Source organism: Rhinatrema bivittatum, chromosome 9 (genome assembly GCF_901001135.1).
Source record: "Rhinatrema bivittatum chromosome 9, aRhiBiv1.1, whole genome shotgun sequence".
NCBI lineage: Eukaryota > Metazoa > Chordata > Amphibia > Gymnophiona > Rhinatrematidae > Rhinatrema > Rhinatrema bivittatum.
Window position 1 is genome coordinate 8,905,426 of NC_042623.1, and position 27,568 is coordinate 8,932,993.

Consider the following 27,568-nt stretch of genomic DNA (forward strand, 5'->3'; position numbering starts at 1 on the left):
ACAGAGGCGCAGGACTCGGGTGCGTGGCAGTGACGTTACAGAGGAGCAGGACCCGGGCGCGTGGCAGTGACGTTCCAGAGGAGCAGGACCCGGGCGCGTGGCAGTGACGTTCCAGAGGAGCAGGACTCGGGCGCACAGCAGTGACGTTTCTGTGGAGCAGTTACCCAGCGCCTAACGCTAGGACTGTTGGGGTTGCGGACTTGCTGCCTGATCGGGCTCTTTATTGTAAGTGGTTTGGTGATTTTTCTTTTTAATTATCCCGCTGCCACGGGGAAGCATTCCAGAGCTAACGGCAAGGTACATTATAGGACTTCCTCTTCCTTGTTTCCACAACTTTTCTGCGCCCAGCCCGAGGAGGGGGAGCTCCGCCTCTGCCCCCTGTGCAGGCCCTTGGTGACGGGGGGAGGGGGACTGATAGGAGACGTGGCGGCAAAATATGCGGGATCCTGCCACCTGAGCAGCACCAAACCTGGGCTTCGCCCATGTTGTTGCACTTGTTTTGTAAGTTTGCTCCTTTCCTCCGCTTAAACACAGGCTCATATATTACAGTTTCTCCTGATGCTATGTTTATTTTAATGCCCAGAAAGCCTTGAGTGTCAAACCAATATAGACTTTTAAACGCGCCACATGTACAGTTGCCCATCATTTTTTTTATTTTGCTGCTTTGAGCAGCAATTGTTATTCTGTGTAACCCCGTCACCCGGTGACTTTTGAGTACCGATGGGGCTGAATCACTTAGACTAGCTCTTTACTGTCTCTTTTCCCCAGTGCTGTGGTTCTTTATGGGGGGGGGGGGGGGCATTTTAAGGCCCAGAGTGACAGGGATGTCTCGAGTGTTCTTTTACTGGAAGAGGTAAAGATTTTTGTCTCACTGTGTGTGCTGTAAGTGCCAATAAATACTCTGGAAGCTTTGATTTAGTGTTAAAAAATAGTCTTCTCAGCATACAAACAGGTGGATCCAAACCAGTGGGTTATGCAACTCTACCAGCAGATGGAGTCAGAACAAAGCTGACATCATTGTATATATACCGCTGCAGTGACATTAGCCCGCAATATTCTCCGTCTCCAGCAGATGGTGTAGGTGCATATCCTTGTTGGATTGTTTGTTTAAAGAAATGTTTTAAAGGAGGAGATGTATTCGCCTGCTCTCCTATGGTGATACCTTATGGTCCCTCCCTCAGTTGAGAATTCCTGAGGTGATACCTCTTGATTCTTCCCTCAGATGAGTTCCTTGGTCTAGTAGCAGATTTTTCACCCGGCGTGGACTTAGCTGAAAAAAAAAGCTGAAAGGCAAGCGGGTGCAGGAAGTTGAGCTTGGCAATGAAGGTCCTTGCCCTCTCCCCCACAGCCAGAGACCAACCTTGTACTCAGTCGAGACTGGCTGAGCTCAGGTAAAGAGTAATTAAAAAAAAAAGGGATTCCTCTCCCCTCCGGTCTCATTGCTTAGCATGCTGATCCAACGTTTGTACCCTCCACCAGGCTTAGGGGACATGGGCAGCCTGGTGGATTGAGCAGCCTTTGGGCTAGGCCCCACTCTCAGGCTTGTCTTGTTTGACACATGGTAGGCTGCGGTAGCATTTTCGCATGTTTTCCTACGCATAAGACAGCCCTCTTTAGTTACATTGGTTCGTGCTTGTGCGTTCAGGTTGTACGCCTAGTTGGGAGTTTAGTGATGCACGCTCACACTCACACATTTAATTTTGCGCACTATCTGAAGCATCCTGAGGGAGCTCCATTTATGCGCTTCTCAAGGCACAGTGTTGAGCGCTTAATTTTTTGGTCGCCTAATTTTTGCAGCACAAAGACAGCTGGGTGCACTCTTATAAGATGCCTGTTCCCTGTACGTACCGGATCAGTCCAGACTCCTGGGTTCAAGGTACACTCCCAGGAGTTCCTGGCAACGTTGGATCTGACAGAAGCATATCTTCATATCCCTATTTTTCAGGCACATCAGTGCTATCTGCGGTTCATGGTCCTGGGACAGCACTTCCAGTTTCAGGCACTCCCCTTCGGCTTGGCAACGTCATCTCTCATCTTCACCAAGATCATGGTGGTTGCGGCGGCTCTAGGCCATCCCTATCTGGACGATTGGCTCATTCAGGCAAAGTCGGAAGCCACTTGTCAGGCAGCGGTACAGACGGTGCTTCGAACCTTGCAATCATTAGGCTGGGTAGTGAATTTGGCAAAGAGCCATCTGGTACCCTCGCAGACTCTTGAGTATTTGGGAGCGTTCTTAGACACCACCAAAGGCAGAGTTTTTCTGACGAACGAGAGGGCTTGCAAGCTTCAATGGCAGATTGGGCGGTTGACAAGGTTGCCGATTATCACTGCTTGGGACGTGTTGCAGGTGCTCGGGTCCATGGCTTCCACCTTGGAGCTGGTTCCATGGGCGTTTGCTCATCTGCATCCCCTCCAGAGCGCACACTTGGCTCAGTGGAGTCCGGTGTCGCAGCAGTATCACCAACCCATTTCTCTTCCTCCAGAGACCAGGGCCAGTCTGTCGTGGTGGCTCCACACCCCCAACCTTCTGAAAGGGATGTCCTTGGAGATTCCGGATTGGGTAGTCCTGACCATGGATGCAAGTCTGTCTGGTTGGGGAGCAGTTTGCCAGAGTCAGGCAGCTCAAGGCTCCTGATCAAACTTAGAGGCGTCTTGGTCTATCAATAGGTTGGAAGCCAGGGCGGTGCATTTGGCTTTGCTTGCCTTTCAGCCTTTGCTCCAAGGGCGGTCAGTGAGAGTGCTGTCAGACAATGCGACCACCGTAGCGTATATAAACAGACAGGGAGATACTCGGAGCTATGTGGTCTCGCTCGAGATTCAGGTCCTGATACGGTGGGCGGAACATCATCTGATACAGATCTCTGCATCTCATATTGCCAGAGTCGAAAATGTGCAAGCAGACTACCTCAGTCACACACTTCTGGATCCGGGGGAGTGGGAGTTGTCAGACGCGGCGATGCGCCTCATTCGTGAAAGTGGGGTTGTCCGCGGGTCAATCTCATGGCAACTCGTCACAATGCGAAGGCCCCTCGGTTTTTCAGCAGACTCAGAGATTACTGCGCCAAGGGCATAGATGTCCTGGTCCTCCTCTGGCCTCGGGGTGCTGCTCTATGTGTTTCCTCCTTTGCCTCTGGTGGGCAAAATCCTGCGGCGGATAAAGAGTCACCCAGGGGAGGTGGTTGTCCTCATAGCCCCGGAGTGGCCTCGCCGTCCTTGGTTCGCAGATCTGTTAAATCCAGCGGTCGAGGGTCCCTTACGACTCGGTCATCTCCCCGGTCTACTACATCAGGGTCCCGTATTTTCAGATCAGGCCGCTCGCTTTTGTCTAGTGGCTTGGCTTTGAGAGAAGGCGTTTACGGGCAAAAGGATACCCGGAGACGGTAATTACCACCCTCCTTCAGTCTAGGCAGAAGTCCACCTCCGTGGCGTATGTTCGAGTTTGGAAAGTCTTTGAGGCTTGGTGTTTGGCAAAGGGGACTCCGGTCTTGCGTGCTTCGGTAGCCCACGTTTTATCTTTCTTACAGGACGGCTTGGTTAAAGGTCTAGCTCTCAATTCCCTTAGAGTCCAGGTGGCAGCGTTGTCCTCTTTGAGGGGAACCATGGATGGCTATCGCTTGTCCTCTTATCCGGATATGGTACGCTTTATACAAGGGGTCAAGAATTTGCATCCCCCTGTGTGGAAGGTTTGTTGTCCTTCGGGGTTTATGTGAGTCTCCTTTCGAACCCATTCGGAGGGCTACGTTGAAGGATGTAACCTTGAACGTAATTTTCTTAATAGCCATCTGTTCTGCAAGGTTCTGTACTTGCCAGGTTCTTATGGCCTGGATTGGCCACTGTTGGAAACAGGATGCTGGGCTTGATGGACCCTTGGTCTGACCCAGTATGGAATTTTCTTATGTTCTTAAGGCATATTTCAGAGTTGCAGGCCTTGTCTTATCAGGATCCTTTCTTTCAGATATACGATAGGCTGTGTCTTTACGGACAGTTCCTTCTTTTCTACCGAAAGTAATTTCTTCCTTTCATGTTAATCAGTCAGTGGAACTGCCGGCTTTTTCGGATTTATCTGATTCAGAGCCACATGCGCAGGAGCTTTGGCTTCTCGATGTCCGCAGAGCATTGCTTCGCTATCTTAAAGTCACAAATGGTTTTAGGTGCTCTGACCATCTTTTTGTACTATGGAGTGGTCCGAAGAAGGGCCTTCAAGCTTCCAAAACCACTATTGCTAGATGGCTTAAGGAAACTATTGGATCAGCTTACATTCTCAAAGGTAAGCCAGTACTGGAGGGTTTGAGGGCTCATTCCACCCGGTCTCAGTCGGCTTCTTGGGCAGAGGCTCACTTGGTTTCACCACAAGAGATTTGTAGGGCGGCAACTTGAAAGTCGTTACATACTTTTGCAAGGCATTATCGCCTAGATGTGGCAGATTGGGAATCTCGGTCTTTTGGCGAAAGTGTATTGCTCGCGGGACTCTCCAGGTCCCACCCTGTCTAGGAGGCTTTGGTACATCCCAGGAGTCTGGACTGATCCGGTACGTACAGGGAAAAGAAAATTGGTTCTTACCTGATAATTTTCGTTCCTGTAGTACCAAGGATCAGTCCAGAGTCCCGCCCAGGGATCAAGGCAGTTGGAGAGTCGTCCGCTTTCCTATTGGTTCCTTGTTATCCGAGACAAATTTTTGTTCATTGTTCAGAAGTTTATAATTCAATAGGGGTTTTTTTTACGATGTTTGGTATTCAGCTTTGGTACAGATTAATACTGAGAAACTGCAGGGGGCATCAGCATAGTTAAAGCAGTGGCAGTTTTACTTTCTCTGTCTCTGCCTGCTGGCACGGATGTATGAACCCAGGAGTCTGGACTGATCCTTGGTACTACAGGAACAAAAATTATCAGGTAAGAACCAAATTTTCTTTTAGGGCATATTGACAGACTGGTACCCATAGCAAAGAAGCCTAAGCGACTTGCCTTTTGTGTTGCTTGTCATATTTGGGCATCCCAGCCTGGCGTTCCCTCTAACTTGTGTCAGCAGTGTTTGGAGGCTCAGAGAGCATTGCCTCCATCTTATTTTACTAAGCCCAGTTCTTCCCAGCTTGGTGCGGGAATGGAAAAAGTTGCCAGAGGTGTTGCTTAATTTTGGGGCTCCCCTAACTTGTTCAGCGGGGGAAGGTAGTTTAGTAGGTGCAGGTCTGATGCCCCCTAGTTTTGGCATGGATCCCTCTGCCTTTTCTTGGGTAGGGTTTTTTTTTTTTGTTTGGTTTTTTCCCCCAAGGACTGCAGTCACTTTCAGGTGCAGTCCTCTGCCCCAGCCAGTCTTAGCAGGTCAGGATTACAGGCTGCGGATTCCCGCATACCTGGTGCTGTGAGTAAGCATTGGAGTACGCCTAGATCTGCTGTAGGTCTCCACAATAGCGACCCAGAGGGCACAGATTATGAAGCCGATCCTTACTCCCTGGAGGATGGGGAAATTCCTCCAAGATTGGAGCTGTATAGAATTATGTTGTGCTTCTTTCATAGAGATCAGTTGCCAGCTCTGATTTCCCAGACATTGAAGATGCTGGGAGTACCGGGGGCTGAATCCATGTCTAAGCCAAAGACAAAAATTATTTTGATTTCTTTGCGTAAAGCCTCTTGTTTCTTCCCTATTATGGAGGCCGTTCAAGAATTTGATTATGAATGTGGCACCCCAGAAGCTAATTTTAAAGGGGGGGTGAGCCTTGGAAAGACTGGATCCAGCTGCAAGAGAGCAATTAAGGTTCCAGAAGGTAGATGCACTTGGGTGTGACATTACCAAGCAGACGACTATCCCCCTAGAAGGGGGAGCAGCCTTGAAGGATGCACAGGATAGGAGATTTGAGACTATCCTTAAGCAGGCTTTTGAAGCGATGGACAGGGAAAGAGATGCGTAGGAATATTGCTTGTTACAGCCCTTGGATGTTAAGAGACGTATCTTGAGGTATTTGGAGGTTTCTGAACCTCTCAGGAAGACGGATCGCCTGTTTGTCCTCCACAGGGGAGTAAACAGAGCCTGGATTAAGGAGGTAGTCGCAGCCGTGAATGTGGATGCTGAGCAGCTGTTGCCTAGTCAGGTTACGGCTCATTCCACTAGGGCTCAGGCAGTGTCATGGGTGGAGGTTAGATTTTTGTCTCTCGGACAGTTGCCGAGCTCCAACATGGTCCCTCTTTACCTTTTCCAGGTATTATCGTCTGGATGTCTAGGCCTGGGAGGACGCAGCCTTTGCATGTGCAGTGTTGCTAGGACCGCGGGCAGCCTCCCTCCCTGTTCAGGAGTAGGTTTGGTACATCCCACTGGTTTTGGATCCACCTGTCTGTATGCTAAGAAAGGAGAAATTACTACTTTGCTGATAATTTCCTTTTCTTTAGTATAGACAGGTGGCTCCACCTTCCCACCCTTGACTGCCGGATGGTTGTACTATTGTCCTCCTGTGTGGCTGTGTGTTCCAGGGGTTACTGGTAAGTGTTACTCCAGTCCCTAGACTAGTGTTATTACACTCTTTTTGAGCTCGGGGTTTTTCCTATTGGTTGAGTTCTGGAATGGTTATCTGTTAATAATCAAGTTTTGTTAGTTTGTCCACAATTGGATTTTCCAGAGAATACTGGCGGGCTGTCACTGCAGTGGTAGAGGCGTATAACCCACTGATTTTGGATCCGCCTTTCCTTATTAAAGAGAAGGAAATTGTCAGGTAAATAGTAATTTCTCCTTACTGATTGGAAATCGGGTGAAATAGTGGCACAATTGTTACAGTCTTTTTTCCTCAATCTGCATGGGTCTTGTCTACCAGAACTGAGAGATGCTCACTTTCCAGGGCTTGAATTTAATGAGGCTCCCAGGTGGACAGGGCATCCTTGTTTGGGCAGGACAACCCGTCCAACACTGGTAAAAAGGGTAAAACACACTGCACAGAGTCTAAACTTCTCTCCCCAGGGGCTGAAGACTCAAAATTCTCCGTTTGGTTTTTGTCGTTACTTTAATTGAATCCCAGATGGTAGGGATGCACATGGGAACATGCAGCTCTAGATGCTCCTTGAACGAACAGGAAGAGGATAGCAGAAATCTTCCTCCCAGCTCTTGAACAAAACTTTGTTTCCCAGCAATTGAAGCAAAACACCATAAGGTCCTGACAGGGTCTCCTCCTGTCCTCTGGTCTCACTGAGGTGGCAGAGGGACAGATCTTCCTTAGCTTGGATGATCTAGAGAGAGAGCTTCCTACAAAGAAGTCTCTGCCACAAGCCCAGATACAGTCTCTACCCACTGAGGAGTGAATGGACACAGCAGATACCTGCCTGGTTTCAGAAACTCCAGGCAAGGTTTGCCCGACTTCTAAGAGAAGGACCCAAAAGTCCAACTCTGGAAAAGCTCCAAAACTCATCTGCTTATAAAACCCCCACAGAGGGCACCCTCCAAGGGTGGTGCTCACCGTTCCAGTCTCCATTGTCCCCAGGGCACTAATGGCAAGGAGCCTGGAGGGGCCATTACATCCGTTTGTTACAGCAGCTGATAGTGTCAATAGCATTCATTGCCAAGTGAGACTCATTAACATATTGATAAAAATGTTTTAAAAATTTGGAGAGTTTTAGGATGTTTGAATGTGATGTGACTTTTGGCTAGTTTTGGGCTACTACTGATGTCACCTTTTGACTAATTTTCAGCTAGTTTTGATGAGACATTTGGCTACAAATTTAGTTGACACCTGGCAACACTGCGTAGCGGTGAGCTCTCATAGGAGCAGGCCTGACAGGTTGGCTGTGTGATGGAAACTGTGTCGCTCTACCTGTTACTCCTTTTTTGGGGTTGTGCCTGTGGCTCTGTCTCAGGTTCTTACTCTCCCGCCGAATGTGAAGGTGAGCAGGGAGGCAGCAGCTGCATGGGGCTGTGTGCTGTATGCATGGCGCCTGCTGCCTGGAATTGGGTCTTAAATAACACATGCAGGGTCCCGGATTGCTCTAGGAGGTGGACGGAGAAAGCAGGGCTGCAATTATTCCCCCTCTGTTTCAAGGGGAGGGGGAGTCTGAAGATGAGTCATTTTAACAGTGCTCCCAGAAAGCCCACCAGCTCTTTCATTTTCAGACTGCACCAGTTTCAGATTGCTCCACAGTTTTCTTGCTGTTTGTTTTCCAACGTAACAGAATGTGAGACAGACAGTGACCCTTTTATATCATTTTCTGTCAGGTACAATAACACTCCAGAAAGGTTAAGAAATCCATCATATTTGCATTTTCTCCCTTCTTGCCAAATAACTCAAAGATAAAGAAACAAACACAAGGCACATAACTAAATTGGAAAGGCAAAATGGCTTTCTTAATATGAAAATAGATGAGGAAATCCAAAAGAATCCACCTGACTATACTGTAAACTCAAACCAGGATACAAAAAATTGGCACCCAAGAATTGAAGAGCCACTATACAGAAAAGAGAACAGGCAATGTTTTTGAATCTGATAAAATTTTATGCATTTATCCAGAAATAAATATTTAAACAAATCTTAAATATTCCAAAAAATATCATTTTAATTTCAAATACATTTTGTGTATAAAAATGTTTTCCACAAAAGGGCAATTGGGCAGTTACCGTCCATTTTTGGATGATCATCTCATCATGGATTTTGAATATGAAGGAGCCATTTCTAAACATGAGCGTTTGTATTTGGAATTAAAATTGTGCTTTTTGGAATATTTAAAATGTTTAGTAAATATTTATTTCTAGATGTGTTTGAATTAGATGAAATTTGTTATACCCGCCTTTTCTCTTTTCTGTGTACTGTAAATGCGAAACAATTGTGGATAGATAAATACAGAATGACCCAATTATATTCATCCATGAAAGGCTGACTCTGTTGCCTACATAAACAAGCATTTTTCTTTTTGTTATAAGGCAGTTATATATGCGGTGTTCCTCTTCATACCCCAGATCAGTCCAGATTCTTGGGTTTTGCCTCTCTGCTAGCAGATGGAGACAGGAAAGTTTCAACCATGTGAACTCCCCCTCTTCCATATTCAGTGAGAACAATCATAGACCCTTTTTTTTGTAGGGCAGCAAATTACAGTCCTTTTGCTCAACATCTCAAGTCTTTTTTTTTTAATTAGAGAAAAGGTGCTGTGCTTGTAAAAAGAGCAGGGGGATTGAGAAGTGACAAGGGAAGGTGGATGGGAATAGCTTGTGCTCACTGTGAGGCAATGACTGGCAGAACGCTACAGGTTTGGATTGGTTCCGTAACCCATTCTGAAGCTACAATCTCCTCCGGTGTCCCCCATGGATCGGCACTGTCATCCACACTATTTAACATCAATTTGGCCCATTATGTAAAATATTTCCATGTTTGTGTGTAAATTATAAGTTCTATGTGGCTAGCATCCAATTTTTTGTTCCTAATACAATTGGTCAGAAACCTTGAGTCTTGTATCTTTCTGTCATAATTCTGTTAACTGTAGGCTTACACACCATAGAGAAAACAGAAATTACTTATTACAGAGAGAAAATCACCATCTTCCAAAATTCCTATTTCACTTCCATTTCAAGCAGCATGCATTCCAATTGTTCAGAAAGCAGGAAACGAGACTAAAGGGAGGCCCTGTGGACACGGGATCATGGCATGCTGAGCATGCTCAGTGTGCCAGTCAAAGCTTTCCGTCACCTGCTGTCCTGGGAGAACACCTGTTACAGGTAAGCAACTCTGCTTTCTTCTACATGCGGTGCCTCCTTAACCTCTTCTGGTCTGTAGTCTTTGGGTGTGGCCTTTAACATGGGGTAACCTGCATGGAACAGCAATTGCTGCCATGAGAAGTTTGCTGGGCAGCCTGGATGGACTATTTGGTCTTTTTCTGTGTTACTATGTAATATTGGTTCATGCTAGGGCACAGCTACTGGTACTGGATAAGTCATACCTGGCACCTCGTGTGGTCCTTACATCACAAGGGTCCAGTCAGTATATATGTTTTATTCAATTTTAATTTCATTTTATTGTAATTTTATTACTATTTGTAAACAGTTATGATGGCTACACCGAATGACTGTACATAAAATCAATAAATAAATAGCCCATCTGTTTTATAGTTACCACAAAGGTCGACTTAGTCCCACAAGGATTAGCACAGTGGCAGAAAGGAGGGTGCTCATCAGGACAAAGTCCCAAACTCTCTGCTCGTATTCCCTTGAACAGTCCTTCTGCCCACAGTCGGTGAGCACTTCTTACTTATGGCTGCGTCGTCCTCTTTTGCAGTGCAACTGCCCAGGTATGCTGGCAGAGGAGGCGGCGGCAGTAAGTAAACACGGGTCACTGATGAGAGGGTAGAACAGATTGAGGACTTAGCGGATGCCTGGCAGTGGCTCCAGTCCATCTGACTCTGGCTAGGGACCTGAGTTTCTGCCAAGTTGGGAAACGCTAATCAGGAGTCTTTCCTACATCTCGGAAGAATGACTTGAATCTGGAGTCTGTCTTCCACATCGCCCAGCAGTCTCCTGTGTCAGGAGTGTCTCTCTTGCCTGGAAATGGGGAATGTACTGCATGAGTGTGCTTTTTTTAATGTAGTTTTATCATTTTATTCTGTATTGTGTCCTTAAAAGATGTATGTGTAAATTGATATACCTTTATTGTGCTGTAACCCGCTTAGCTCAACTGCTTTGCTGTAAGCGGACTATAAATATTTTAAAATAACTGAGTGCTGGACAGCAGCTGATGTGCAACCTTACAGTGCTCCGCTCTGTGCTTATCTGCAGCCTGGAACTACTCCTTTAAGGCCATAGAGTACAGAGTTCAGTTCTTCATCATTCAAGTTTGCTTTTGTCCTTAAGAATTAAGAAAGAGACCAGATCCCAGCTAACCTCATTGCTAAATAAGCACCTGTCTGCTGCACCAAGTGATCCCACAGCTTAGCATGCTTTACCTTCCTTGGGACTGACGATGGATATCTAATTACACCTTCAATGACTAGTCATAAATCCTAATGAGAGATTCTTCTTATGTCTCTCAAGTTTGTGGTGTTTTTTATTCTTTGCAGTGTGCAATGAATTTTTGGACAGATTTTACCAGTCGTTGAAGGAAAATCATGTTGACTTCTCTCCAAGTGCCATAGAAAAACAACTGATGTTGCAGTGCATGGAGGCCACAGGAAAGGAAAACCGCCTGGTACATTACTATTTATTTGTATTGATTACCCACCTTTCACTATCTGCCTTCTGCTGAGGCCACCTCCTTCTTTTGATATTGGGCTTGTCTGCTGGCTCCGAGCTATAATTGTAGCTAGAAAGAATACTGCAGCATCAAAACTTTTATCTGCATTGTGTTGTACTTTTTTAAAATAGTTTTTTCCTGCTAGACCAGTCCAGACACATGGGTTTTACACCAACTACTAGCAGATGGAAACAAGGAATAGTGAGCGCTATCCAGCATTAACTGAGATTCAACTCATTCAGTTGGTCAAAAACTTGTCATCCCATCACAATCGTAGGATTTCGCCCTTCTTCCTACACCAATATTGTTACTGATGAATCAGTCACATGTTATAAAAGGGTTTTACTGATGCTGTCGGGGTTCACTTCTTTGCTCTGGTTGGTAACAATGGAGCAACACACGTCAAGAAGACCGAAGTCAAAGCTAACATTGACAGAGGCACAGAGAGTGTTCCCTGTATGTACTCATCAGTCCAGACTCCTGGGTTTTGCATCCCTAACAGATGAGACAGAGAAAGTCTCACTGATACTGTACATAACCCAATGTGCCACCTGTAGTCCTTCAGTATTTCTCTGTCTCCAGCAGATGGTAGATGATGTAAAACCTGCAGTTCTGCAGTCTGGAGACTGTTTTGGATTTATGAGCCTTCCACTCAGGGGTTTCTTTGGGTCTTAGTGGGTCCTTCTCTGTCTGGTCGAGGTGGACGAGCTGGGGGTTGGTGACCCTTTTTGTACACTCGTTCCTTTCTTCCGAGGGGTATAAATCTGGTGGTCCAGATCCCTCCCCTTGACGAGGTTGCTGAGGCAGCTACAGGCTCAGGGTGACTGTTTTTCTTTTAGTTGGCCCCTTTTTTAATTTGGTTGATTCTCTTTATTTTCTGCTGGCAGCTCTGTGTTCCATTCTAGGGAGTAGGTATTGTAAATCTGGCTCTTTTCTGATCTGCCATGCAGCCTGCGCTCCTGGAACCTGAACCTCTGCTCCAAAGGAAAGTATTGGTTTTTATGTATCTTTATTTGCTCTCAGAGAGTGTAAAAAGACAGAGAACAAGTAACTAGATAAAGGAATCTGCAGTAGCGAGATTCCAGAGGGGGAGTTCAGCAGAGGCGACCAGGTGTTGACTCCATGGCGCTGAGGGTCTGTTCCCCTGCTTGTCGTTGAGGTGCTGGTGGTGCCGCAGATGTGGGGAGGAACAGCGAGCAGCAAAAGCATTCAGGAGTCTGCATCAAGCAAGGCCGTACCACCAGAACGAGCCTCATGGATGACAGGGTCTAGCACTGAGGCTTTCCCTGACGGTGTGGAAACAGCAGCCATTTTCGATTCTCTAGCAGTGTTGGCAGGAGAAGCAGGGGAATATCCCCTCCTCAACTATGACCAGCAGTTCCCTATCCAGCAGAGAGGCAATTGCACTGAGGAGGAGTCTCTGGTTCTGGTAGAGGTCTTCTGCCGATTTTAATTTGCTTATGCACAAAGCATGTTTAGCAAGATGCTGGCTCTTGGCCGCAGTTTCCATGGATTCTCTCAGTCAAGAGGCCTAAGCTGTTGAGAAGCTCTTCAGGCCGATGATTTTCAGTGCCAGATTTTAAACTGATCCGGGCCTAAACATGCTGAAGGTGCAGGCAGGCTTTACTTAGCCGTGTGGTAGGCCACTGCAGTGGTTCTTTTCTCACGTGCGTAGGTGTGTGCGTGCATTCTCACCACGTGGAGGTTGCATGTCCTGGGACCTGTGTGCGTAAGACCACGGCTTAAATTTGAATGTGTATGTCTGCGACCTAGACTTGAGTGCATATTTGCGCAGGTACTTGTGCATGGGTATTTGCACGTGCACCCATGCACGTATTTGCATGGGTACTTGTGCGCATAGGACTGCAACCAGTGTTGTCAACCTCGCTTATTTACCGGGAGTTCAGATTCTTCTACTTACTTGAAATATACAATTTCCTTCTAAGCAGGCACAGCTGGGCCTTGAGGTCTTTCAGTTTATTTACCTGGAGAGTCAGTGGCAGCCCGGTGAGTAGGGGAGATTTACCGGTGGGCCGGTCCCTCTCCCCTTCGTGGCAGAGACGTTTCATTCCTCTGCATTGAGGGACTTTTTCATTCACCTGCTCGTTTAAAAAAAATATATATATTGAGCCAGCCTGCTTCCTTTTTTTTCACGGCAGCACGACTCTCCCGCGACGGATTGTTCGCGCTGCTTACCCGGAGGTGAGGGCCCTTCTCATCTGCCTCTGGAAGGCAGACGATCTCTCCCGTGGCCGCGAGGTGTTGCCAAACAGGGGCTGGATATTTCTTTGCAGCCGGCTCCGTCCCCGCGAAGTGCGGGAACGACAGCCATTTTGACTGACTCGCTCTCAGAGGGATCCTCAGGGCTCCGGTGGAGGAGACTTTCCTCTGCCTCCTAGTTTAAGCCCTGTACCGCCCCCTGATCCTACATATGAGCCTCCACCTCTTCCCCCCCCCGGGGGGGGGGGGGGGCCTTAAAGAGACAGCACCCTTTTTCATCACAGTTTGTGCTGCTCTTACATAAAGCTTATATGGAGGCAGAGGCTGATTTGTCTTTACAGCAACCTCCTCCATCAATGAGATCCAGGCCTGCTGACCCTCTGGAGGCACTTCGGGCTCCTTTACCTCGACCAGTCCCTGATGCAGGGACGCCGCCAGCCCTGTTGCCTGACCCTGTACCCTAAGACCCTGATCAGGATCCGGGTGACGACGTGGATTCAGTGCTCTGACTGTTTAGGAGGGACGAGCTGGATCCCCTAACTCCACATGTGCTTACAGAGCTGGATTTGCCAGTTCCACAATCTGTGGCAGATCGGCACCCAGGGGATCCGGTGTTGTCCGGTCTTCGCGCTCTTCCTAGATCCTTTCCGTTCCATCCAAGCCTCTTGCAGCTCATGACTCGGGAATGGGACACCCCGGAAGCCACTCTTCGTGCTAGCAGAGCCATGGAGAAGCTCTTCCCGCTCCCGGATGAATTTTTGGAGCTCCTTAAGATTCCTAAAGTGGATTCGGCCGTATCTGCCATTGCCAAGCACACTACCATTCCAGTGACGGGCGGCACCGGCCTCAAAGATCTGCAGGACAGGAAGCTCGAGATTCTTCTTAAAAGAATTTTCGAAGTGTCTGTTCTCGGGGTTAGGGCGGCCGTCTGCAGTAGTTTCATGCAGAGAGCCACCCTTAGATGGATACAGCAGCTGACGTATGTGCGAATTTGGAGGATCTTAAAGTCCTGATCTGCTGTTGATGGAGTGTAGCCTCAGTCTTTTCGGGCTATGGTGTCGCATATTTTGGCTTTTCCTCAGAAAGGTTCTGGTCAAAGGATTGGCCTTTAACTCTGAGTGTCCAGGAGTAAAGTTCAAGGATATCCTCTGTTGCACATCCGGATGTTCTATGGTTCCTTCAGGGAGCTAAGAACTTGCATCCTCAGGTGCCTAACATTTATCCATCTTGGAATCTAAATCTAGTCCTTAGAGGATTGTATGAGGCTCTGTTTGAACCACTAAAGAGAGCTGCAGTTAAAGACTTGGCTCTTAAAGTGGTTTTCTTGGTTGCTATTTGTTCTTCCAGGAGAATTTTGGAGCTCCAGGCGCTGTCGTGTTGAGATCCCTTCCCACAGATGTCTGATTTGGGGGTGTCTTTATGCATGGTGCCTTCTTTTTTCCTGAGGTAGTCTTGGTGTTCCATTGTAGTTAGACAGAGCTTCCAGCTTTTATGGATTTGAATTCCTCTGTGCCTCATGCAGGGATGCTTAGGCTCTTAGATTGGAGGCATGCATTATTGAGGTATCTAAAGATCATTTATGATTTCCATAGATCGCATCTCCTTTTAGTAGATCGTATCACCTCTTTGTACTGTGGAGTGGTCCAGAGAAGGGAATAAGTCATCTAAGGCTAAAATTATGCGGAGGCCGAAGAAAGCGATTGAGTTAACTTACATTTCTAAAAGGTGCCTGCTGCTGGGAGGTTTAGGGGCGCACTTGACGTGTTCTCAGGCAACTTCCTGTACTGAGTTACATCAGGTGTCTCCGAATGAAATTTGCTGGGTGGCTACTGGGAAGTCGTTGCACATTTTTGCTAGCCATTATCGTTTGGATGTTGGGGCTTTGGTGAGAGTGTTCTACGAGCAGAACTCCATTTCCCACCTGAGTTGAGGGGAGCTTAGGTACGTCCCAGAAGTCTGGACTGATCTAGGTACATACAAGGAAAGGAAAATTAGTTCTTACCTGCTAATTTTCATTCCTGTACTACTGCAGATCAGTCCAGAGACACCCCCCCCCCCCCACCTCTGTAAATGGAAGTCTGCTGCTTGTACTGTTCTTTATATATAGTGCAGAGTTGTTGGAAGCTTTTAATGCTGATTGCTTATGTTAAATTTGGGAAACGAGTTTTCCGTTGTCTTTTTGGGCAGCTTCACCTTCTTCCAGCATGTTGTAGGGAGCGAGTTTGCTTAGAAATTTATGATTGTTGCTGTCATCTTGGCTTGGGTACAGGTCAGTACTGAGGGACTGTCGGTGGCACACTGGGTTATGTAGTGTCAGTGAAAATTTCTCTCTGTCTGCTGGCAGGGAGGCAAAACCCAGGAGTCTGGACTGATCTGTGGTGGTACAGGAACGAAAATTAGCAGGTAAGAACCAGTTTTCCTTTCTTAGCCAACTAGCAGGTTCTAGAAAATTTGGGAGCTCTGTAGCAGCTTTGCAACAGGGCATGTCTGCATCCTTCAAGTCGATACGTAACAGAGAAATTCCTTGGTGGGTCTGGCCACTTTACAGACTCCACTGTTCCGTACCAAAGCCCAGAATCAGCCTGTTGGGCCTTACACCAGTCATGTACACCAGGGAAACAGGTAAAAATATCCTTGTAGGTTTTAGAAGTGTAAGGGCTCAGTTTAGAGACCTTGCTATACCGGGAATTCAGTCTGATATATCTAGAACTGATGGAAATTTAGCCTTAGATGTGTGTAGCTAACAACCTAAAATTTCACTTACTGACACAACTGTCTTTAATGACTTAAGTCTGGCAGTCATTTCTTCACCCGTTCATGCTCTACTTTCAAATACAATATAAATGAACTTCTAATAGATTTATCTATATTTTTTAGGTTGGCTAACCACTACTGCTAGGCTTTTAGCACCCCCAGTGATGTACTGTAACCTTGCTCATTAATCACCATTAATTAGAAAGTCGCCCTGTCTTATCCTCTTGAAAGCAGGACCATCAGTCTAAGGAAGTCATTGTCGTCACAACATTTACCTCTGCAGCCCTCAGGCATCAGCAAGTTTCATCATCAAAATGCTCTGATTTCACCTTTTCTGTCTAAAATAAAGGCACAATCAGTCTCCCGAATTGGAAGGCCCCACTGCTTTTCATGAATTATTTTCCCTTTATATCCGGGTAAAAAAATTCTAATGAAATTGGGAAGGTAACTTGAGCTTTTTCTGATCAAATGTGGAAGAGAACATTTGGGGGGTTGGGGGTGGGAAGAGGTTAAGCAACACAGACAGCATGGGGAAAGGAGATTGTTTTGTTTCTTACTCTTGCAGCTAAATTTGACATAGATGTTTGTTTTCATGGTTTTATTGGATTAAGCTTCATTTTGAAAGTCTTTTAGGTGGCAATTAATGGGCTTGAACTAAATGTATTGAAAGGCCTTGTTTTATGAGCCTTTTAGTAAGGGCTCAGATCTTTTCCACGAGCTGAGAGAGTTAGACTTTCAGGGCCACCTGGTGACCCTCTCAACATAACACTGCTACCTGCTGCACTTTTGTGTTAAAGGTATTTGGAGGCAAGGTTTCATCTCGCCTCCTGGTAGCAAGGTGTGCAAGGACCTTCTAGTCAGTTTTCAGAAAGAAACTACCTGGCTGGATTCTTCTGAAAATTCACAAAAGGTCCACGTGTACAAGGACTTGTGTTCTTATTGGCCCTGCTGTTTCTACAGGCAGCAGAACCGGGGTAAAATGTGCCTAGATTTGAAAATTCGGTGTTCTGTCCCCAAAGACACCTGCTGCGAATGCTTTCTCTTAGTCCTGTTAAATGCACGTGTGCTGTGCAAACACATGCATGCTTTTAGCTGAGGAAGTCCTTTAATAATCCAGCTCGATCCCTTTTGAAAGTTGTCCTCTCGTGACACTTTATTCTGACTCTCTGGACTTGCTTCAGTGTTACTACCTCGGGGCAACAAGCGATGCAGCCTCCAAGATGGTCGGCGAGGTCACGCGGCCCATGAGCGCGCACGTCCCTGTGCACAAGATCTGTGAGAAGCTGAAGAAGAGAGACGTTCAGATCTGTGAGCTCAGATACGGTATGAGGGGCAGAATTCTGACGCATGGGGAGGGCTGGAGTAACAGCTGGCATTGGGTCTGCAGGGCACATGAGGTCACTTCTGCTCTGGGTTTTTACCTCGGTGATGAGATCACTACAAATATTGACTTGTAGTGGGATAAAACCAGAGATGGACTCTTACCCTGCACTAATAGAGCCAGCTGGTCTCTAAGAAGGCGTTGCCAGTGATATGAGACCTCCAGTCTAATCTTATAAACTCTGATTGTTTGGTTTGGGGACCTATCTTATTGCGTGCACTAAATTTGCTAGAGTAAGATTGATCAGCAAGCTCTGGATGGTTGTGTGCAATATGATGGATAATGGTGGTGGTGGTCTGTGATGCCTTCTGCTCAGTATCTGAATGGTTTGGACTCTGTATTCCTCTACAGCTAGTCTTATCACAAGCCGGTCAGCTTCACCTCTGGTTTCTAAACCAGCTAGTTCAAAGTGTTTGAGTTAAGAAACATACTAATGTAAAATGTGCCAAAGAAATCCCATGTACTTTAAGTTGGCTTATGCACAGGCCTGCTTCACTGGGATAGCAAAGTGCTCATCCCCCATCGTGGACCACAGGGCTTAGTGGCAATAATCATCAGCAGGCAATCAGTATGTGAATTAAGTCAGCCAGACCAACACGGTGGCCCACATTCTCCAGGCTTCTGTGCAGGTGAAGGCAGCATGGCCTGACAGTCCCTGCTTGGGCTACTGGAGCCCGAGCCCTGAGGCCCATTGGATAGGTGATAGGAGGGAAGAGGTTGAAGAGTTGAGGTTTGTAGGGTGGGAGTGGAAGCTGTGGGAGGTTTCCACCTCTCAGTTCATGCATTTCTTAGTTTCTTTTCCAGCTAGCCAAGCTGCTGCCTTTCTATGAGTCCCAGCATGCACTGGTGACCAGGAGCATTGATATCCTGGACTGAGTCAGCCTTTTGGAGTGATCAGGTCATGCCTCTCCCTTCCCTCTGCACCCTCTCCCCCATCCCCCAGTCCCCCAGATAAATGGGCTCTTGTCTCCTCTTCCCAGTTCCCTTTGCCATAGGTTCCTGTTCTCTAGCAGCAGCTCTGGGGTGATCCCAGAATGCTGCTTTTGTGCTTCCCTTCCCCACAAACACATGTCTGTACAATCCTCAGGCCCATTCAGATCCAAACAGCTACTGATAGCCTTCTCCTCACCTTCTATCACATATTATAGCTCCTTATTCACAGATTACAGTTTGGGGTGAACTCAAATCTCTTGGGACACCCAGCATTCCCCTGTGCGGTTCTGAATAACACAAGAACAAATTTGCATTCAGAAAGGTGAGCGTCTACAGGTAAGCCATTGATTTTCAACCCAAAGAGGCTTGCAGAGAGAGTTCTGCTTTCCCCTAAAAAGGAAACTACATCTCCCAGAGTGCACCATAGGGTAAGGTGACCGCCTTCCTGCTAACACATCCACCCCCTCACCCACCGAAATTCATCTGCTGAATATTGCCTGTGGACATCCTGAAAACCTGTTGGCTGCCCTCACAGAGAGTCCCCCGGCTTAGGGCTTAGACTGCATGACCCTGTCCGCAGGTCCTTGAACGGCAGCAACAGGCCAGGTTTCTAGAATCTTCTTGGGCGTGTCTCTGGACATTTTGGGCCATGATTTCAGTTACCTAGAAAGCTAGGCCTGGTCCTTGAACTAGTGGTTCTGTGGTATGGGGGCCATGAGGGATGCAGACCTCCTAATTTTCCTTAGAGAAGCTGCGCTGGCTGGTCCATACATGCGCTGGGACGAAATCTTGCCCGGACTTTCTTGGGAGCCATAGGAGGGAGAGAGAGGAAGAAAGGGCAGTGGGCTGATGTTATAATATGTAAATTGCCTCCCCAAGGGTCCCTGATTAGCCTAAGAAGCAGGACCTCTGCTGTGTTGCTGGATGATTGGTCTAGAACAGTATTCTGCACTCACCACCGAACAGGGACTTTGTCTGCTTTTTAGTCTCATTAACCAACCAACTAACTTTGTTTTTTTCTTTTTCTATTGTCTTTCTTTATGAAATGCCCAAGTCTCTTGACCTCTGTCTTATTAATTGTAAGCTCTATTAAGCAGAGACTGGTTTTTTTTGTGTGTTTGTACAGTGCTTCATGTGTTTTGTAGCGCTATAGAAATGTTAAGTAGTATGGTACTGGCCATGCCTATGGGTAGCAAAAGCTGAAATCAATGTCAATGGCTTGAGGCATATTGATGCCTGCACTAGAGACAATTCATAACACAGGATTATTGCCTCTATTAAGATATTGCACATGACCAGCATGATTTTGTAATATTACTGCCATAGTTGATGAAATAACCAGACTTGAAATCCTCTGGATTTGAAATCTACCTAGTCCTACCTAACACTTATAAAATTCCTCCGAGGCCAGGGCAATACCTTCAGTCCATCTGCCTATAGTCCTACCCCATTGCAGAACTCAAATCAAATAAATGAATTGGAGACGGGGACGAGATTAGGATAATTATAGAGCTAGAGAGTTATATGCTAGAGTCTAGGGATTTTGCAGGAATTATTTTGGTCCGTCCTCATACTACTTCTTCTTTCTATGGCTCGACACAACATATGCAGCGCTGTTTGGCTTCCTGTGGTGCCATTCCCAGTGTTGACTGGTGATCTCCATGCTTTGTTTGCAGAGAAGACATTGGACTTCCAATCAGTCGACCTGACGAAGCTGAGAGTGGTGGAACTAAAGAAGATCTTATCAGATTGGGGGGAAGTGTGCCGAGCCTGTGCAGAGAAGTCCGATTTTGTAAATCTTATAAAAGAACTGGCTCCTAAATACAGCCCGACGAGGCACCCAGCAGACCTGTGAGCACCTCTCCTCGCCAAGATTCAAGAACATGTGCAGGGCTCAGAAGAAGCAATGAAACAGTTGCCAGAATTGTTTTAGCTGAATAGAGCCACAGATTAAAAGGCTTTTGTTCCTGCAAATAAAATAGCTTATGTGTTTTGTTTTTGGTAAAATAGCTTATGTGTTTTGTTCTTGGTAAGTGAGATATTTGTAACTGCTGTTGCTCTTGTAAAACAGTGAGTGAAGTTTGTCGGATAGGGCAAATTTTAATACAGCTTTTACCTGAGTTTCATTGTACCTCGGTGTTTACAGGTTAGCACAGTCAGAGTGGGACACATGAGTTCAACAACAACAAAAAAAAAAAAATCTTGAACATGTTTGCACTTTGACACAGATATCCATATTCCCTTCGTTGGGATTTTTTTGACCTGGTACAGATGTCTGTATGTACAGATTAACCTTCATGTTCAAGGTATCTAAAAAGTCTCACAATCTTCAACTCCTTCAGAAGTGGAACATTCCTAAAACTCCAAACCCCTCTGAGCATTTGATGAAATGTATACATCTTCACCTTGAAACAGGGCTGTTGGAGCTGCATCGTTGTAGTTTTCAAACCACAATGCTGTAGATTCCCCTCCACTCTTCTGACGACTATCAATCTTTCCCGGACTGACGTAAGCCTTACACATCTGAAGAGCAGCCCCGTATGGACTCTAGAGCTCCTGCACCACCTCTGAATAATTTCTCTCTTAGTCTGAAAAGAGCATCTTGATACAGCAATTCAAACTCTACACTGTGTAAAACGAGAAAATGAAATCCCCCCCTGCTTATGCATGGTGCAGGAAATATGTTTCAGACAGTTTGAAAAGCAATGCCGATTAGAAAACTAATTAACTCCCTTATGAACAAAAGCTGCAACTCGGCCTACTCTTTAATTATGGAAGACCTGCCAGCACCTGTGAACCATAGTTTTGAGCTTCATTAATGGTGGATAATTTCAATTTTTTGTTGCTAAATATTTTAAAAGGGGTAACGAGAGAGGTTTCTGGCATTGTTGTGATGCCACTGGATACAGCGGTAGCTGGGCAGACCGAGCTGCCTCTCTCTGGTAACCTGAGGCAGGTGCCCTATTGACTCAGCACCTCACACAGCAGCGCTGCGGTAACTGGAGAGAGCTGAGGGTAATTGCCTTTTCAGTGGTCTTTGTGTACCTGCTGGCAGCTATGGAATTATCCGGGGCATCTTTTTACTCGCTCCCTGCCGTCCGTGCAAAAGCCAGCAAATAGAAAGGTGTGACGATACAACAAGGAATTAGGAAGGTCTTTCGCCTTCTCCTGAGACTGGAATGTGCCTTGGATTGCTTTTAAGAGAGAGCGGCCTGTGTCTTCAGCATACTGCAGTGAGTTATTGGAAGCATGTAATGGCTTGCAGCTACCTCTGTTCATGTGGAAAGCAGACTCTACTGGCGATAGCTGACACCCAAGATGCATCCGTCTCCATGCTCAGCTCTGCTGACCTGTTTTGGGCACGACAGGGAAAGTGCTCCTCTAGAGCAGTCTCTTGGCAGTTCCTTAGCTGCACAAGTGCAGAAAGTTGACTGTGTTTCAGCCGTATGTGTGCAGCCAGCAGCAAAGGCAAACAACCTTGAGAGGGTCCAGTTGGGCCAGGCTGGAGAAGAGAAGCATGTGGAGAGAAATGGGGCTACAAACAGTATCACCAGTAACCATATTGTTCCAGGCTCTGATGCCAGTTCTGCGGGTTTGGCTAATGCCCCGGATTACGATAGGTCCACAGTCCACACCCACATACCCAGGCCATCTATCATCGCTGTGCCAAAGGTGAGTACTCTGCTGCTGGGCAGCATTTCTGTTTACCAGCATTGGTTCCGCTGCACTAAAGCTATTTTTTTTTCTTCCCCATTATTACTCCTGAGTCTACCACTTTGGAGGCTCAGCTCATGACCACTAGTTCTCAAATTTTTAATTCCAATAAGGATTTGCTTTTACCAGCCTGAGGGCCAAGCTACTTTTTTGCAAAACTTTAAATCCACAAAATCTATTCAACCCATACAGAATAAGAGTAGCTGGAACAATGCCCCCTGTATAGTATAAGTGCAGAGGAGGACTGGATGCTAACCTGCAGCTGGAGAGCTAAAATCAGAACACTACTGCTCCCTTTTTTTTCTTTTAAAGTACAGTTCCCCAAAAATCTGTACAATCTGGAAAAATCGAGGACTTGCTACTGCTCTCAAAGTGTGAGCTCCAGTTTGTATCCTAGAAATTCTGGACCCAGAACAGACCCATTGGACACAGCCACAGGAGCTGATGTGATTGATGGTCTCCTGGGCCAGAGTGCTTCACGCAGGTGCTGTCACTGTGCTATCATCTTAATACGTTGGGGGAGGGAGGAGGAAATTAAATTGTGTTGTTTGTTTCAGGCCCCTGCTGGAGTATGGGCTATTTGCAAGGACTCTGGCCAGAAGCAGGGAAGGGGGAGGCAGAGGTTTTGGGTGGCTTAGCACGGAGTACAGTGTTTAACTGTTTCTTTTAATAGATCCTTAAGGGCCACACCCACACAATAACCTACACACACATTTTGGCTCAGCTTGTAGTCTGTATAGAAGAGGTCTAGAAGCGGAGCTGCATCTAATATGGGATGAAATGCATTTGAACATAAGAAATTGCCATGCTGGGTCAGACCGCGGGTCCATCAAGCCCACCATCCTGTTTCCAACAAGAGGCCAAACCAGGCCTCAAGAACCTGGCAAGTACCCAAACACCAACAAGATCCCAGGCTACTGATGCAATTAATAGCAGTGGCTATTCCCAAAGTCAACTTGATTAATAGCAGTTAATGGACTTCTACTCCAAGAACTTATCCAAACCTTTTTTAAACCCAGCTCCACTAAATGCACTAACCACATCCTCTGGCAACAAATTCCAGAGCTTTATTGTTCATTGAGTGATAAAATGTTTTCTCTGATTAGTCTTAAATGTGCTACTTGCTAACTTCACAAGTGCCCCCCTAGTCCTTCTATTATCCGAAAATGTAAATAACCGATTTACATCTACTCGTTCTAGACCTCTCATGATTTTAAACACCTCTATCATATCCCCCCTCAGCCATCTCTTCTCCAAGCTGAACAGCCCTAACCTCTTCAGCCTTTCCTCATAGGGAAGCTGTTCCATCCCCTTTATCATTTTGATCGCCCTTCTCTGTACCTTCTCCATCGCAACTATATCTTTTTTGAGATTCGGTGACCAGAATTGTACACAGTATTGAAGGTGTGGTCTCACCATGGAGCGATACAGAGGTATTAAGACATTTTCTGTTTTATTAACCATTCCCTTCCTAATAATTCCTAACATTCTGTTTGCTTTTTTGACTGCTGCAGCACACTGAGCCGACTATTTCAAGGTATTATCCACTATGACGCCTAGATCTCTTTCCTGGGTGGTGAATCCTAAGATAGAACCTAACATCGTGTAACTACAGCAAGGGTTATTTTTCTCTATATGCAACACCTTGCACTTGTCCACATTAAATTTCATCTGCCATTTGGATGCCCAATCTTCTAGTCTCGCAAGGTCCTCCTGCAGTTTATCGCAATCGACGTGTAATTTAACTACTCTGAATATTTTGTATCAGCTGCAGAATGGATAACTTCACTCATCGTATTCCTTTCCAGATCATTTATAAATATATTGAAAAGCACCGGTCCAAGTACAGATCCCTGAGGCACTCCACTGTTTACCCTTTTCCACTGAGAAAATTTTCATGCAGAAAACTTGTATAACACATTTGTGGCCAATATACAAAACACTTTTTTCCTGTAAGAATATAATTTCCTTGCTGAGTTAAACCAAAATCCATGGTGCCAAGCATCCAGACTTTTGACAGTGGCCAGTCCAGGTTGCTAGTTGATCCCATAAAATAGATCTAATTCCTGTTTCTCACTCCTAGTGCTACAAAAGTGGGAGAAATTTCCATTATGTTCTGCTTTACACTGCAGCTTGCTCCACTTTTGCATGGGTGCAGCTCCTGTCTCCACCTACAGATCCGTTCTTAAGACACCAGCTTCATTAATGTAACATCCTATTGCTAAGCATGGACCAAATGTGCTAAAGGAGTTTTCTCATTTGGTGGCGAAGAGGAAAAAAAGCTTACACCAGTGAACATTACAATCCGTATGTCACAACCTTCCTCACAATAGGCATCTGGAATGGAGAACTAAGGCAGGGATGGTGGGGAAGTAGAATTTCTGAATCGAGCCAGCAGCAGCGATGCTGTTCCAAGCCCCAGTGAATGGAGACTGCTGCCTTTCTGTTACCATAATATTAACAGACTGATAGTACAGACCTGCTCCAGGACATTATGTCGACAGACAGGAGAAAAAAAGCTCTCACTAGCTGAAGCAAAGCGCTCTCAGGTGGCTGCCCTTAGCAGTGCACAACTGCTAATGGTTTCACCCTCCAAGTTGAGGGGAAGTCATGTGAGATGCACTCTCACTGTTAGTATTAGCAAACCATTTGATAAATAGCAAATTAAATAAATCAGTGGGCTGAAAAATGACACACACACACATCCCATGGCTAAATGGATATGCAGTGATGCAGGATCAGTGTTCCTGGTGGCATGGCCAGGTCAGGGCAGGAAAATAACATGTGTAGACAATTTTCAATGCTGTGGCAGCTGATTTCCATGAAAAATCTGTCCATTCAAAATGCAAGTGTACATGTACCCCCAGCAAGTTTCAGTGTGAAAGTACACGTCCAACGTCTTTGAACATTGGGACAAGGTTTATCCCAAAATAGCAAGTCTGAAATTGTCCCATCGTGTCTTAGTGTGCTAAACGCATGGTAATGTGCCTCAATACATGTTCTTGGGTGTGGATTTCATCATTATTCATTGTAAACATGCTGTAATAAAGCACATTAACATACCATTCACTAGTATGCAGTGTGAGCAACTCCAGTCCCTAAGGACCACCAACCAGTCAGGTTTTCAGCATTTCCCTAATGAGTATGCACAAGAGAGATTTGTACACAAGGGAGATATTGTACATGCAAATCTTTTGTGCATATTTATTAGTGATATTCTGAAAACCTGACTGGTAGCCCTGGAGGTTGGGAATTGCTAACTCCTGCTCTCTGGAGTATGAGTCAGTCCAGAGTTTGATGTAACAGCTGAGAGCCAGAGAGGGAAAGATTTCCAGAAGCATGGCTGGAGATATCATGCCTAGCTCCTGGTGAAGCCCCCCACTTCTGAGCTATGTCCACTCCATGTGACTAAAGGAACAGTAAGTAAGAGGGAATTGGACGCTCACTGTAAATATATTCATGAGAGGGCCTACACAATACAAACCTCTTTTGGTTTGCTCAGCTTCCATTCTATCAGTGCTTCTCAGTGGCTGGGGGTGAAGTTCCAGCCTCCTGCCCCAGTTAACCACTGCTTTAAGGCTGGCCAGAGAATTTTTGCCCTTACTCTGCTGCAGGTAAAGCAGCTGTTTCACATAGTTTTGCATATTGGCAGATTAAGTTTTTACTGTGTCAATGCACATTAAGGCCAAAATCTCTATGTCAACATTACATAGTAAACAACAGATAAAGATCAACGTTATATTTATTCTACCTGCCTTTATCTTCCTTCCAGCTTGTCTTTAAGCCTCCAAGTTTTTTCCATTCCTTGTTGATTGTAACTTTGACTTATTCCTTTTTCCTTTGTTATCTATTATTAACCAGAATTGTTACCTTAGTTTTCCCTTGTTAAAATGTAAACCGATCCGATATGGTTATCTACTATGAAGGTCGGTATAAAAAAAATGTTAAATAAATAAATAAATAAATAAGAAGCACCTCCTGTCTGCCCAGCAGCAATTTTATGCACATTTACCAAAAGTAGATCAACTTTCCCACATGGAACGTTACGCAGCTGCATTAGGTGTTCAGGCTACCTTATTTTTATCTGTTTATTAAAATGTCTAATGTACTGCATCTTCTCAATCTAGATTCAGGGTAGTTTACAATAAACAACATTCCTGAACATACCCAGATCAGTCCAGACCAGTGGGTTGCGTATCCCTACCAGCAGATGGAGTCGGAGATCAAAACTTTGGGCACTGCTACATAACGAGAGTGCCACCTGCAGTCCCTCAGTATTTCTCAGACTCCAGCAGATGGTAGTGGTGCACTCCTGCAGTCTTAGATAGTGTGTAGTTCAGTTTAGACAGATAGCCTTTTCTTTTTTTCTACTTCCATAGGTCAGCTTCCTGAGGTGTTAGGCACCTTCTTGGGCCATCCCTCAGTGGAAGCTGGGTGTCTGGGGGGTTGGACATCCCTGAGTAGGGTCTCGCCCGCTCCATGTCTGTGGTTGAAGGCCAGGGGCTCCTGGTCACTCGCCTCTTAAGCTGCTCCCTCGACTCTCTGCTAAGTGTTACCTCATAAAGTTTAAAAAAGAAAAAATGTTGTCAGTGGTTTTTTTTGTTTGTTTGTTTTTAACAAACAAAAAAACTGGCCTGATCGGTGTCTAAGGACCTGAGGTAAGGAGTCGGGGGCCTCCTGTGGATCAGGGGGTGTGTGCAGCGCTTTTCCCTACATGTTGCCCTCAGTTCCCGGGGCTCCAGTTGCTTGTTAAGGAGGGGAGGAAGTTTTTCGTTTGCCGGCACAGCTCTCAGCGCGATCGGGAGGCTATTTTTAGGTCTACTTGTAAATTCTTCCTGCGCCGCCAGCAGCGTACGCTTTTGCATGGAGCCGGCCTTCTCCATCTTGTGGCTGTGCGGCCTTGCTTATGGTACCTCGTTACAAACTGGCACCCTGTCGGCGCGTGGGCACCCTCTGGATTCGGTCTCTCTTTGCCTGGCCTGTGGCCTGGGTATGGAGGGCTCGTCGGGGTTAATGTCCCCTCCAGCAGGAGAGGAGGATGACTCGCAGTCCACAGCATGGGGGGAGGACGCCCTTTTGGGGGTGGGTGGTGCAGTGCCAGATGATCTTCCCGGAGGAGAAGATGAGCCGGAGGGGTTTTCTCTGGAGTTTATTCTTCTGATGCACCAAGCCTTCCTGGCTAGGAAGCAAATGGTGCACAGCAGACCCGGGCAGCTGGTGGACCTGTTGGAGCCGCCCCTGTAATGGAGCAGCCTCATACACTGGAGAGCGTTCCCAGGGGCCCTCAGGGACTGGACCCTAGCTCGGGAACAGCGCCAGATCCAGGGGTGGATCCGGACACAATTCCGGATCTGGGGGACATTGCCCAGGATGACCTAGATGC

General features: G+C 46.3%; 2 protein-coding genes across 5 annotated transcripts in view; both read left to right on the forward strand.

Moving 5' to 3' along the window:
* Positions 1-59: 59 nt before the first annotated feature.
* Positions 60-20,591, forward strand: CDNF (cerebral dopamine neurotrophic factor). 4 transcript variants are annotated; one of them, XM_029617414.1, is made up of 6 exons: positions 6,404-6,468; positions 6,606-6,698; positions 7,666-7,857; positions 11,011-11,138; positions 17,339-17,480; positions 20,148-20,591. In XM_029617414.1, exons 3-6 carry the CDS (start codon positions 7,767-7,769, stop codon positions 20,324-20,326), a joined length of 540 nt encoding a protein of 179 aa, XP_029473274.1. In that variant the 5' UTR covers positions 6,404-6,468; positions 6,606-6,698; positions 7,666-7,766; the 3' UTR covers positions 20,327-20,591. The 4 variants fall into 4 exon arrangements, with proteins under 4 accessions (XP_029473273.1, XP_029473275.1, XP_029473276.1 ...); XM_029617413.1 differs by lacking the exons at positions 6,404-6,468; positions 6,606-6,698 and adding an exon at positions 60-225; XM_029617415.1 differs by lacking the exons at positions 6,404-6,468; positions 6,606-6,698 and adding an exon at positions 280-297.
* Positions 20,592-20,737: 146 nt separating this feature from the next.
* FAM107B (family with sequence similarity 107 member B) overlaps positions 20,738-27,568 on the forward strand; it is a 207,999-nt gene continuing 201,168 nt past the window's right edge. The window contains exon 1 of the mRNA XM_029617408.1: positions 20,738-22,143. Within this exon, the coding sequence (XP_029473268.1) occupies positions 21,790-22,143 (354 nt within the window). The 5' untranslated portion in view covers positions 20,738-21,789. The remainder of the gene's footprint in view (positions 22,144-27,568) is intronic.

Bases quoted from the DNA above. Each gene is read 5' to 3' on its own strand.
- CDNF (XM_029617413.1), top strand. From the start codon at position 7,767: ATGGAAACTGTGTCGCTCTACCTGTTACTCCTTTTTTGGGGTTGTGCC. The intron at 7,858-11,010 runs GTGAGCAGGGAG...TATTCTTTGCAG, and splicing joins CTCTCCCGCCGAATGTGAAG to TGTGCAATGAATTTTTGGAC. The intron at 11,139-17,338 runs GTACATTACTAT...GACTTGCTTCAG, and splicing joins CAGGAAAGGAAAACCGCCTG to TGTTACTACCTCGGGGCAAC.